Source organism: Patella vulgata, chromosome 1, assembly GCF_932274485.2.
Source record: "Patella vulgata chromosome 1, xgPatVulg1.2, whole genome shotgun sequence".
Lineage (NCBI taxonomy): Eukaryota > Metazoa > Mollusca > Gastropoda > Patellidae > Patella > Patella vulgata.
In genome coordinates, this window is record NC_065879.2 from 83,016,189 (window position 1) to 83,030,248 (window position 14,060).

The 14,060-nt window shown below is 37.4% G+C and overlaps 1 protein-coding gene across 1 annotated transcript; it reads right to left on the reverse strand.

The window, feature by feature from the left end:
* Positions 1-1,814: 1,814 nt before the first annotated feature.
* On the reverse strand, positions 1,815-8,721 carry LOC126824762 (endonuclease 8-like 3). The gene is made up of 5 exons (XM_050554132.2): positions 8,622-8,721; positions 8,117-8,191; positions 6,761-6,930; positions 5,397-6,006; positions 1,815-3,559 (listed from the first exon to the last, which is right to left on the reverse strand). The coding sequence occupies exons 1-5, from the start codon at positions 8,625-8,627 to the stop codon at positions 3,380-3,382; spliced, it is 1,041 nt and encodes a 346-aa protein (XP_050410089.1). The 5' UTR covers positions 8,628-8,721; the 3' UTR covers positions 1,815-3,379.
* Positions 8,722-14,060: the final 5,339 nt, after the last annotated feature.

Genomic DNA, 14,060 nt, shown 5'->3' on the forward strand with positions numbered 1-14,060 from the left:
TACCACATGTGCCTCCTTCAACTGTTGATGTTATAGGGTCGGCCCTCTGTAACATTTTCAGCCAGGGACCCAAACTAAGCTTTTTCCGGCTTGAGTATTCATACAAATGATCATAACTTATAGAAAGTGTTTGAAATTATACAGTAGTCATTAATTAACAGGTGTGTAACTTGCTGTTATTGTGTAAAATCATTACTATTTCTAATACCCATCCCTATATTGAATACACAAAGCTGACCAATAAGTGATGTATATCATTCAGTAGTCACCTTTTTAACTTAATGACTGCTGCCGGAGTGCTAATCATTTTAACTTAATAACATTATGTATAGTTTAATGGTCAAGAGCGAGACATTATTAAAGTTACAATTTCATATTTTTAAAATGTATTAAATTAAAGCCCTAAAAAAAATTGTATCTATAAGCAGTCCTACCTTGTTAAAGAATAATCCTATTAATCCTATAATTCACTACTGCCAGTTGAGAAATTTGCAAAAATATCATTTTCAACTTCAAATTCAAATGTTTGAAGATAGCTATTGCATGGTGGGGAATAGGAAAACAAGGGAGGTAATTGTGTTATTTCCGTTGTGAAGATTTTTAAGTGTGAGAAAGATAACCTGTGATCGTATAATAGTGAGTTGACAACCAATTGAGCAAAAGACATAGAAATAATTATGTTTTGACTTTCTTAGAAAATATGAAATTGTAACTTTAAGTAATATATTGATACTGCACGAGGCATTAGCTGAGTGTATTTCAATATATTACACAATGTCTTTAGATCGAGACCATTAAACAATTTAAAATACCTGACCCACACGTGCTTTTCAATGAAATACATCCTGCGAATCCAATATTTCATCTAGTTTAGATAATGTATGATTGGCAAGTTGCCCGTACATTATTGGAAATAATGGTATGCCAACATCAAAGGATGATGTCACATCTGTATTTTAAGTATATAAATGATGACTCGATCTGATCTGTTGGTGTCACATATTTTCATTTTTCAAAGAGATTTGTTCATATGTTGAGGTGTTGCTTTTTAGAAAAATAAACACAAGATTTAATTTTAGTTTGAAGAAGGATTTATTTTTGCATTCCTTTACGGAAACAGCAATTGTTAATCAATTCAGAATGGGTGCGTATGGTCTGATGCATGAGCTTTAGATCCCAAGTTCAGTCATTTAGTCGACTGACATGGTTTCGATGCAGCCTGTCCCTTAAAGGTTTTCTCTCAATTTTATAAACCTGTAACTTTAAATCTCTTTGATCTTTGGGGTATATTCTATGCCCGGAATAACTTACGGTCTGAAAGTCGGGGGAGGTTTTGGATATACAGGGAAATTTGGGGTTATTCTTCTGAAAGTTTTTCTTTAAACCTGTACCGGGTTATTCTTCCAGGGTAGGTTTTTTTCCATAAGAAAACATGATATAAGTTTTTTCTTACAGGAATTCTGGGATATTCTCATCTTGCGTACATGTAAACATAGACGGTTTATAAGCAAGATAAAGTCTTCGACTTCCGTTATGCTGGGGAAGAAAGACTTCAGAAAAAACCCTCAACAGAAAAACCTCGGCCTACCGGCCTCGGTTTTTCTTTCTCTCTGGTTATTTTCTTCAGTCTTTCTTTGCCCAGCATAACCTCAGTCTTGTGCTTTATCCTACACCTAAAAACCCCTATGCGCAAACAAGTTTTTGAAATAAAATTGATCTGTATGTTATTCCAGAAATTATCTAGTTTGTGTCGACTTTTAAATCTCTCCCACTCCCCCTCTCTGGATGAGCAGAATAATTATGTATAACAGGTAATATAGTTTATTTTCAAATACATGTACATACATATAAATATCAGTTAAATTATAGACAAGAGGACAGAACAAATTGTACAATTTACAATCTAAAAATTTTAATTAAATAGATAGTTATATATACTGAGCGCCATGGAAAACGCATCACTTTTTTTCCCAAATATTTTATTACTAGGTGGTTTTGTATGTATAATATTATGCAATACTATGAACTATTGTTTCACACAATGCTCCCAATCGCAAAAAATATCGGCCCATGAGCACAAAAAAAATTGCACGAGATGCACATGAAAAAACCCAATATTCACGTGCAGCATTGTGTGTGAGCCCTTTAAAAGCATGTTTACATATGTAAATAAATAAAAATAGCAATCATGGTGATTGTATTTGAACGTATCTGCATGCACCAGATCGTGGACTCCATAGGGACAATCCTATTGTAATGCATCACACGATGGTGGGAACCTACGCTCGTACCATTAGATTGCAACATGCTAAATTTGTGCATAAGCTAGAAACAATAAGACATACTCTCGAAAGCACCTTGTACTGCCTTAGGACTCCCCCCCCCCCCAGCTCAAGTTTGCCCCTGAATAAATAGAGATATTGATAATTCACTGGAGACTTATAATTGAAGTTATTAATTAATAATTAAGTACATCTTTTCATTGCTTTAATATAATTTTGTAAAATCTCATCTGGCCCCAAGTTCACAAAGCATTCTCAGACTTAAATTAAGAATTTACTCAAAATTGTTCGCCATATTTTAACTAAAATATAGCCGTTTATAAAACTTTTGTTGTTTTAAAGTATCAAATACATCAATAAGAAACTATGTGTAAAGTTCTGTGTTTCTGGATCAAAGATATTTCTCATAAGCAGGGATTGAAAGTTGAGTAAATTCCTAATTTAAGTCTGAGAATGCTTTGTAAACTCGGGGCCAGGACACATAAGGCTTCAGGAAATAGTGGAGAACCATCTTAGCATCTTTCTCCATGTTCACGATTTTCTGTCCAATTCCTTATCTGCTGGCCAGAATATTATTCACTAGCAAGTTCATCTTTTGCTTGTATATTGATTTATTGGAGATAGAGAAAACTTTTTTTAAGGATGCATTATGTAAGATTTAGATAAAGAGCTGTCCATTCTTGCTAAATTGGTTCAAAAATAGATAATGCAAAATGAGTATATTGAAAATTTCATTTAAATGACGTTATTCTGGGGGAAGTTATGACTGTTTGAAAATGTAGCGTAGATTGTTTATTATCATAGCAACGGTACTTGACAACCTAGACTTAGCCTCAACTATCGATTTAATCGATAAATTTTAAATCTAGCAGGTGTTCAAATCTCGGTCTAGAGAGTTGCTTATAGGGTTTTCATGTGAATAAATGTCTAAATAATAGTTAAAATAGAAACTGTTTTCTTCAGTATTAACACCCTTTATAAATGACAATATTATTATTATTAAAGACCTGCAATAGGCAGACTTATTTAGCTCTTACATAATGCATCTTTAAAATATTGATACAAATAAATAATTTACAGGTGTCCGTCCACAGCAATTACTTCCTTGTTACAACATCTCCAAATCCATCGGCCCATTCAAAGAATTCACATTGTTCTTTTTTTGGAAGTGAACAAGTGAAGAATTTTCTGCCGTTGTTGGCGCCAAGTTTTAGAACAGTGTGATAACCACAAGTTTTACCATGTCCTGAACAAGCTGGAAACCTTTTATCACACCACTGAAATAAAAACAGCCAATCAGATTAAAGATGGGTTCCCAGAAGAGTATTTATCGGGTGGTTATTTCCAATAAAAGTATGGCAATTTTGGTATATATGGAAAGTAGAGATATCCAATCTTACTAGAAAAATACTGGATTCCCCGAAAAACACTCATGGGGCGTATACGGGACAAAAATGTAAGGGTTCCCCTAATCAACAGCCCGTCGATTAGGAACTTCTGCATGCGTGATGTCAAAGGTCACAAGCGAACATTGAGTGCTTGATGTACAAGTTGATAAACTTTATGAAGAGTTAGACATACAATACTTTCTGAGATAAAAATGATGGAAAAAGACGCGGGTAGTGGATAATCCGAGAATTTAATTAGGATTCGATATTTGTAATAAATAGTAAGCGATTAAAGACAACATCGTCTTATGTATGCAATGAATTCTCCTCTGACTCCCAAGACTTGACGTAAACATGACCTGGTTTGATCGAATTTTAATAGCAGGGCATTCCTTCGCAATTACAATGTTTGAGAAGGATTTGAAGCATAATTATGACAAATTAATTAGTTTGAATGTTTTTGGTCTATAAACACCATTAAATCACCCAGTTTGTACGCGGGAACCCAAATTTAAATAATTCATAATAAACATGAAATGAAATGGGGTTTAACATTCTACTTTTCCACACCAACTAGGCTAATGAGAGAGAGAGAAATGGGGTTTAACGTCCACTCAACACAAACTAGGTCATTTCGGGACCAACATATGGTTTTAATTTTATTTCAATAATTCACTTGCGCGTAGGGGTCTTTAGCAGTGGAAGGAAACCCGTGAACCCGGCTAATGAAATTTGGACAGGCGACCCTACTCCTTGTCACATACAACCGGGGATTCAAAACCACGCCAGTTGACTCAATGACAGGCCTTATGATACAGTGCGTACATGCCTACCATTCGGCCATCCAATCCCCCATGGCTAATGAAATGAAGTGTGTTATTTAATTTATTAGCCATATCTTTATTATTATATTTTCTACGAAGGGCAGGATGTTAGAAAGGGCTATTATAGCCTAATCTTCAACCCTTCTTAAATAAAGTCATTATTATTATTATTATTAGTTTAACCGTTAACTGGGCTAATGAAATGAAGTTTAACCGTTAACTGGGCTAATGAAATGAAGTTTAACCGTTAACTGGGCTAATGAAATGAAGTTTAACCGTTAACTGGGCTAATGAAGTGAAGTTTAACCGTTAACTGGGCTAATGAAATGAAGTTTAACCGTTAACTGGGCTAATGTAATGAAGTTTAACCGTTAACTGGGCTAATGAAATGAAGTTTAACCGTTAACTGGGCTAATGAAATGAAGTTTAACCGTTAACTGGGCTAATGAAAACAGGTTTAACCATTAATTTTAACTCCTACTTTTCCACACTAACTGGGCTAATAAAATGGAGTTTAACCATTAACTGGGCTAATGAGATGAAATGGCCAAACGCAATTTAACCCTTAATTTTAATGTCCTACCTTTCCTCACCAACTGGGCTAATGAAATACTTAAACATCCTACTTTTCAGCTCCAACTTGGCTAATGAAATGAAGTTTTTAAACTAAACTATTTGTGCTTGATAATGATAAGAGAATACTTGTCGAAACATCGTGCTATGCCTATAAACCAGTGATTGTATTTCCATATAAACTGTGTTGTGTTTCCAATGAAATGAAGTTTAACTGTTAACTGGACTAATGAAATGAGTTTAACGGTTAATTTTAACATCCTATTTTGCCGCACCAACTGGGCTAATGAAATGAAATAGGATTTAAGCTTTCAAATAAACCCTCTTACCTCAAAATAATTGCACTTTTTGGGTCCCTTAATAGAGCAAGTAAAAAACCATCTGTTTCTATTAGGCCCAGGTTTATGCGTCTGCCACAAAGAACACTTTTTCCCATGCTGAGAACAATTAGGAAATTTACTATTCAAGTCATTCTTGACATTATTTTCTGTTCCGACATTTTCCTTCTTTATTTTTTTGTTGTTAAACTGAGGTTGCGTTGAATCTTGGGAATCAGATGACTTCCGTTTTTTAGATCCTTGAAATGAATTTTTTGATGATAATATGTCAGTTGAGGACACAGCGATTACTTTTTTTGCAGTGTCTAATGATAAACTTTTTGGTTCTTGTGTAGATTTGAATTTTAAATCTATAGCTAAGAAACTATTTGATTGGTCTATAGCGGTTTCCTTTCTAGATAAGGAACTATTTGATTGGTCTTGAATCCCATTTCTTTGTACTGGAATGTCTGATTGGTTTGGCTTTGGCCCTAGGCAAGCATCACAGCTCAAATGTGTGACTTTATTCACAAGAGTACAAACTGGACATGACCAATCAACTTCTGTTTTACAATTGGCAGTTTTCACCCAACTTAGAAGACTATTTTTACTTGGAAGGGTTCTGAAAAAATAAAATACTGTAGAAAATGTACGAATAGAAGAAACAATCACATAGACGTTACGGCTCGATGAATGTTAGGGGTCAGAACCTGAAATGGCAGAAAAATTTCGGGTGACCGACAGCGAGAGGCAAGGAGTGGAGCAACCGAAATCCTACTCTATGCTGATTAAAATTTTAACCATCCAATCAGAGTTATAGCTGCATTTACAAATAATAATTTATGCCCAAAAAATTTTGGGCATTATATTTGGCCAACTAAATGAAATAATAATTTTTGTTGTCACTCTACCTGTCTGTCTGAAAATTCAGATTGCCAAAAGTTAGGGGGCTAATACCCCCCCCCTCCCCCCGCGTCATACACCTATGAACAATCATTAATAATGAGAGATTTAATGGGATTTAAGTCCATTCAGAACATTTGAGAAAGAGAGAGAGAGAGAGATGGGGTTTAACGCCCACTCGAAACAAACTAGGTCATTTCGGGACTAACATGGTTTTAATTCTATTTCAATAATTTGCTTGCGCATATGGGTCTTTAGCAGTGGGAGGAAACCGGTGGACCTGGAGAAAACCAACAAGGTTGGACAGGTGACCCTACTCCTTGTCACGTACAACCGTGAATTTGAGACCAGGCCAGCTGACTCATTGACAGGCCTTATGATACGAGCTAGCAATTCGGCCATCCAACCCCTCCAACACATTTGAAGATGCTCAAAATACTGCTCTCTTTATTTCGTAAAACATGTAAACTTACAATTTATCCAGTTTACTGGTATCTGCTGTCTGACAAGAGGAACAGAAATATGTAACTCTTCCACTGTCATCACCCATTCTAGTTTTCGTAACTCTAGTACCACACGATTTACACGTCTCCTGGGCGTAGATTCTATAATATTTATTGAGAGGCTTCCCAGTTTTACGACACTTCAAAACAAAACAAAATAAACTAAACCTTAATTTTTAAAGATACATTGTCCTGAAAGTATTTATTGAGTGGTTATTTCCAATAAAAGTATGAAAAATTTGGTATATATGGAAAGCAAGGACACCCAGTCTTACTCGAAAAATACTGGATTATCCGAAAAACACCCATGGGGCAAGCACTGGGCAAAAATGTCAGGGTATCACTAACTTATTGCATGCTAGCTTGTTATTTCCTGATCGAATGGTTAGGTGGATTTGGGAACATTGAGAGGTGTAAACGTATAACAGACTCTGTAATTAAACAGCGGAAAAAGAAGTTGACAGAAATCCTCCACTACTGACAAGGGGGAAGTAGGCTGAAAAATTGAGAGGAAGTTTCTCAGCCAACAACATGACCAAAAAAAAGAGAGAAATGGGGTTTAAAATCCACTTGACACAAACTAGGTCATTTCAGGACTAACACATGGTTTAATTTTATTTCAACAATTCACTCGCACGTAGTGGTCTTTAGCAGTGGGAGGACCCAGAGAAAACCCACAAGGTTGGACTGGCAACCCTACTCCTTGTCATGTACAACCGGAGAATCTAAACCATGCCAGATGACTCAATGACAGACCTTATTATACAGCGTGCACATGCTAACCTTTCGGCCATCCACCCCCCCCCCCCCCCACTGCACACTGCAATATGAGAGAGAGAGAAATGGGGTTTAACGTTCACTCGACACAAACTAGGTTATTTTAGGACTCACATATGGTTTAATTTTATTTTAATAATTCGCTTGCGCATAGGGTCTTTAGCAGTGGGAGGAAACCGAAGGACCTGAAGAAAACCCATGAGGTTGCACAGGTGACCCTACTCCTTGTCACGTACAACCGGGGATTCGAAACCACGCCATAATCAAATCATAGTAAGTGAGCCTTACCATACTCACTGAACCGCTTCTTCAAATTTTTGATGTGAAAGCCCTTATTTGTTTACGGGTATTGTCATGATCTTACATCAGCATATGTTCCGGGTATGGTGTGTTCATTGGTATCGCCATTATTTTACTTAGGTATATGTTCTGGGTCTGGTTTATTTACTGGTATCAAGCATGATCTTATATCAAGTGTATATTCGGGGTCAGTGTGGTTCTGATTCACTACAATTCAAGAGAAAAATAAAACTATTTTTTTTTACTTACCTGGTAAAATATCATGGTAAAATCTCTTGTCATTTTTATGATGTTAGAAATATGCTCTGGTTTTAACTCATCCACCTGGAATAAAATGGAAAGTGGGCTCAATAACAAAATAATTATCAGACAAAAAATGAAATGAAATGGGGTTTAACGTCCTACTATTCTTCTCCTATACTGGGATAATGAAGACGGGCATATCCCGGGCAGCGGCACTATGGCCTACTCTTATATAGAATTCCACCTGCCAAGGGATTTTACTTGCACGCCAATGTATACACAGGACCTCGGTTTTTGTCCCATCCGAACGACTAGACAGCTGTCCTTGTCAGGTCCTCTATCCGGAATAACTGACAAGGGGAAACCACGTCGGGGAATCTCGATGAACTTTCTCCGCTAATGCAGGGATTGAAAAAAAATTATCAAATAGATTGGAGAGAGAGAGAAACGGGGTTTAATACTGCACAGATTCTCATGAAATGTTATATTATTTGACTAAAAGTAAACCTACCAGCATACATGGGTTGATGCCACTGTCAAACAAAGCCTGAAGGAGCAAAACAAATTTATTATTACATCATTGCTTATCAATATTTACTACACATCATTCCTTATCAATGTCTATTATCATTCCTTCCTTTATCAAATGTTATTACATCATTCCTTATCAATGTTACCATTCATTCTTTCATAAATTACAACATGTTTATTACATCATTCCTTATCAATGTTTATTACATTATTCCTTATCAATGTTTATAACATCATTCCTTATCAATGTTTATTACATTATTCCTTATCAATATTTATAACATCATTCCTTATCAATGTTACCATTCCTTCCAAGATATAGAACAAGCCAGAATAAAGAACCCAGATATGAGATCACAATTACTTGCTACAGAGTACATCAAGCAGCAACAAGGCGCTTAAGTAGAAAACAAGGTCTCCAAAAAATACCTTTTTGTACAAAATTAAAAATAAACCTTAGGCAACACTGGATTAAATTTCAAGATATATTGTAATTAAAACTAAAATTTCTGACAGTTTTGTTTGACTGAAAAATGCCCCAGAAGTAGAGCACAAGCTCTTCAAAAAAACACCTTTTTACACAAAATGACATCGTCAAACCTAGTAGGATTTACTATCTAGGAATATTGTGAAGTCAAATTAAAATTTGTGACAGACAGTCAAATTGTGACTGACAAACACCACAAATTCAGATGCTAATATTCAGACTTGTGTATCCAACATCACATTTATAACAACCAAGTTGTGTGACTGACATAGGCCACAAATTTCAGTCTCCAGTTTGTGTATCCCACATCCCATTTATAACAACCAAGTTCTGTGACTGACATATGTTGCAAATTCTAGTCTCCAGTTGCCAATTTCTAGGTTTGGGTTGTTCACATCACATTTATAACAACCATTTTCATTATATATTACCTCATTATTTGATAATATTTCCTACACCAGGCAGAATGGTCTGATCGAGAAGTACATCACAGAGTTGTCTCCCTTTCTGTGGAAAAATTAAGGATAGGGCTTTTTTGGGATTAAAATATTGTGAACAAATATCTACATCTTTTAGCTGTTCATATCTTTGTAAACAAGACTGGGTGGATCTGAAACAAATTTAATTAATATCCTGTAGTAGAGAGAGAGAGAGAGAGAGAGAGAGAGAGAGAGAGAGAGAAGGTCATTTCTGGACAAACACACATGGTTCAATCTTATTTCAATAATAATAGTTAGCTTGCGCATAGGGGTCTTTAACAGTGGAAGGAAACTGAAGGACCAGGAGGAAACCCAGGATGTTGGACAGGCAACCCTACTCCTTGTCACGTTCAAGCAGGGAATCGAAACCACGCCACTTGACTCGATGACAGACCTGATGATCTAACGCATCCAACCCCCCATCATGTGGCACAGTTGGTTGGTTGGCCGAGTGTGCTTTAGATCATAAGGTCTGTCATTGAGCCAGAAAAGGGAGGATACAGAGAAAAAAAACACTAGGCTGAACAGACAGCCCTACTCCTTGTCATGTTCAAGCAGGGAATCCAAACCATACCACTTGACTCAATGACAGACCTTATGAGTTAATGTGCACACTTTTACTCCCCCCATCCCCACCCCAAAGATACAATCCAAATACCGATGGGGGGATTAATTTACCTGACATCGAAAGCTGACTGATAGAAATATAACACTGTTTGTTGGAAGTATAACAATACTACTGGTTCTTCTTTCTTATCATTACATACCACTGTAGATGGAGATATACGATGTGAACCATTCATTAAAAAGTGAACTCTGGAAAGCAAATGAATTGAAATCGGGTTTAAAATTCTTTTTTGCAAGAGAGAGAGAGAGAGAGAGAGAGAGAGAGAGAGGTTGAAGGTCCACTTGACACAAACCAGGTCATTTCGGGACTAAGATATGGTTTAATTTTATTTCAATAATGCGCTTGCGAGTAGGGGTCTTTAGCAGTGGGAGGAAACCGGAGGACCCGGAGAAAACCCACATGGTTTGACCGGCGACCCTTCTCCTTGTCACGTACAACCGGGGATTAAAAACGATTGGCCTTATGATACAGCGTGCACAAGCTAACCATTCGGCCACCCAACCGGCCCTTCTTTTTTGCACCAATCCAGTTGATGAAGACGACCATATATGCTATGTAGTTCTTTTATGATGTAAATTTTATCCGGACAGCAGCATTTTCCAACAATTGTCAATAAGGGTTCTTTATGCACGCCAATAAGGACTTTGGGTTAACATCCCACTGTAATGTATAATTGCAAGTATAATTGCTCTGTGTTATGAGGGGGGTGGCCGATTGTTTAACACGTGTGTGTTGGATCAAAGGTCTGTCATTAAGTCAAGTGGTGTGGTTTTGATTCCTCGCTTGTACATGACAAGGAGTAGGGTCGCCTGTCCAACCTCGTGTGTTTTCTCCGGGTCCTCTGGGTCTGTCCCACTGCTAAAGAGCCCTACGTGCAATGAATTATTGAAATAAAATTTAACGATATATTAGTCCCAAAATGACCTAGTTTGTGTTGAGTGGTCGTTAAACCCATTTCTTTCGATCTCTCTCTCTATGTTATGAAGACAAGGGCAGTAACTCTAAAATTAATGGTAAGTGACATGTCCTACGCAATTTTCCAATCGGCCGAGATGATATTCTACATAACATAAAATATATTTCTAGTTGAAGTCCATTAAACGGAATAGCAGCTTATTGACGTTATTTCCTCAAGCAGGCAACGACTTTTGGTGACGAAATTCTGGACTCTGTTAACCCCAATTGTCCTTAGAAAACCTTTGAATCCCTGGTTGTACTCGACAAGGATTAGGGTCGCCTGTCCAACCTCGTGGGTTTTCTCTGGGTCCTCCAGTTTCCTCTCACCGCTAAAGACCCCTACCTGCAAGCAAATTATTGAAATAAAATTAAACCATATGTTAGTCCCGAAATGACCTAGTTTGTATCGAGTGGACGTTAAACCCCATTTCTCTCCCTCTCTCCCTTAGAAAACCTCAAGGTCAAGGTAGAGGGAGGGGAGCTAACTGCACAAGCTTAAAAGCTTAATCTGGCCCTGGGAATATTATCTACCTTAAACACTGATCTCCAAACACCATAAATAATTCTTTGCCAAGTGTTATTACTTCTTCCAAGGTTTGACCAACAATTTTATTACATTGCTCCTGCTTTTTATTCCCACTGCAACTCCCATTTGCCTGAAAATATTTCAACAATAAAATTTCATAAGTATTTCAGGGGCGGATCCAGGAATTTTTGCCGGGGGGGGGGGGGGCATGTTCCGGAGACAATATATCTCCCCACCCCCTCCCGCATGGTCTCTATCGTCATTTTGGCGTATATACATACACATTGAGCTTCTTAAACAGAGAAATTCAACACCTCGTTTGACGTCAATTTTTATTATGAATTAATACAATGACATTGTGATTCAATTTCATGGATGCAAAGCATTAATTGTGATATCACATAATGTCTATATCATTATCTCGTGCTTTGAGTGCCCATCCTGTCCCAAATCTGACGATAAAGGATAAAGCACACGGCCGAGAAACTTTCTCACAAAAAGTGTTGATTTACCAAAAAATCTATGTAGCTGAGCAGGGAGGGGTGTTTCGACCCCCTAACCCCCCCCCTTTGGATCCGCCCCTGGTATTTGCATCACAGATAATTATTATTTGTAGATAGAGAGAGAAAAATGGGGTTTAACTCCACTCAACACAAACTAGGTCATTTTGGGGCTAACATATGGTTCAATTTTATTTCAATAATTTGCTTGTTCGTTGGGGTCTTTAGCAATGGGAAGAAACTGGAGAACCCGAAGAAAACCCATGAAGTTGGAAGGCAACCCTACTCCCAGCCATGTACAAGCCGGGAATTGAAACCACGCCACTTGACTAACTGCGCATGCATTAACCATCCGGCCACACAATACCCCTTATTATTTGTAAGTTGTGACAAGGTAAAAAAAGCTTGCCAGGCAACAAAACAAATTCCACCAGTCAATGTTTTATACAAACCACAATTTAAAAAAAAACATACATTGCCAGGCAACAAAACATGTGCTCACCACCAGCGTGTTAGTGTGAAAGGGCAATTCAAATCTTGTCGCAATTTTGCAATAATATTCAATTAATTTATCTTTTGCCTCATATCAGGTTACAGGGGAAAGAAACATAACTTTGGAGGCAATCATCAGATAAAAGGCTGAAAACCCAAGCCAGGAGAAAGTCTACTCACATTTTGACTTGTTTTCTTTATTTGATTTTAGTTTCCGATGTGGTTTCCCCTTGTCAGTGGTGCAGAAAGGAGGGTCTGACAAGGGCAGCTGTCTAGTCCTTCGGATGAGTCGAAAAACCGAGGTCCCGTGTATACATTCGAATGCACGTAAAAGATCCCTTGGCAGTCGGAATTCGATATAAGAGTAGGCGATAGGGCCGCTGCCTGGGCAAAATTTCCCTCATAGCACACTGTATGGAAAATGCCCATCTTCATTAGCCCAGTATAGGAGCAGAACAGTAGAACGTTAAACCCCATTTCATTTCATTTCATTTCATTTATTTGATTTTAGTATTGAACTGAAAACCTGATATTTTCCGAAAAAGGTAAATGATTCAAAGATACTTTAAATTATACTGTTAAATTTATTTTCAAAAAAAGACTCAACGATACTTTAAATTATACTTCATTTTATATTTGTTCATCCCATCTTCATTAGCCCTTGACAGTTGGAATTCGATATAAGAGTAGGTCGTAGTGCTGCTGTCTGGGCAAAATATCCCTCATAGCACACTGTATGGCGTATGCCCGTCTTCGGGGGGTTGGATGGCTGAATGGTTAGCGTGCGCGTGCTGTATTATAAAGTCTGTCATTGAGTCGATTGGCGTGGTTTCGAATCCCCGGTTGTACGTGGCAAGGGGTAGGGTCACCTGTCCAACCTCGAGGGTTTTCTCTGGGGCCTCCGGTTTCCTCCCACTGCTAAAGACCCCTACCCGCAAGCAAATTATGTAAATAAAATTAAACCATATGTTAGTCCCGAAATGACCTAGTTTGTGTCGAGTGGACGTTAAACCCCATTTCTCTCTCTCTCTATGCCCGTCTTCATTAGCCCAGTCGGAGCAGAAAAGAAACCCCATTTCATTTCATTTCATTTCTTCAAAAATACCTATTTAATTTTTGCTTCTTATATCTTTGGGGGGAAGCGCAACTTAAAGGAGCTAAATCGCTAACAGTTGGGACCTAGAAATTGACAAAAGTGGGTCGCAACTCATATAATACTGTAATATGAATGTATATAAACTGATTTCCATTCAATGGTTTCCGTTTTTACTCCAATTTCAAATCAGTTATGTTAGGCGAAATAAGCCAGCAGTCTCAAGCGAGTGCAAATTTCTAGCGTCTGGTTATTCC

Bases quoted from the DNA above. Each gene is read 5' to 3' on its own strand.
- LOC126824762 (XM_050554132.2), bottom strand. The intron at 6,007-6,760 runs GTAAGTTTACAT...TTATTTTTTCAG, and splicing joins ACCAGTAAACTGGATAAATT to AACCCTTCCAAGTAAAAATA. The intron at 3,560-5,396 runs GTAAGAGGGTTT...TTTTTATTTCAG, and splicing joins AAAAGTGCAATTATTTTGAG to TGGTGTGATAAAAGGTTTCC.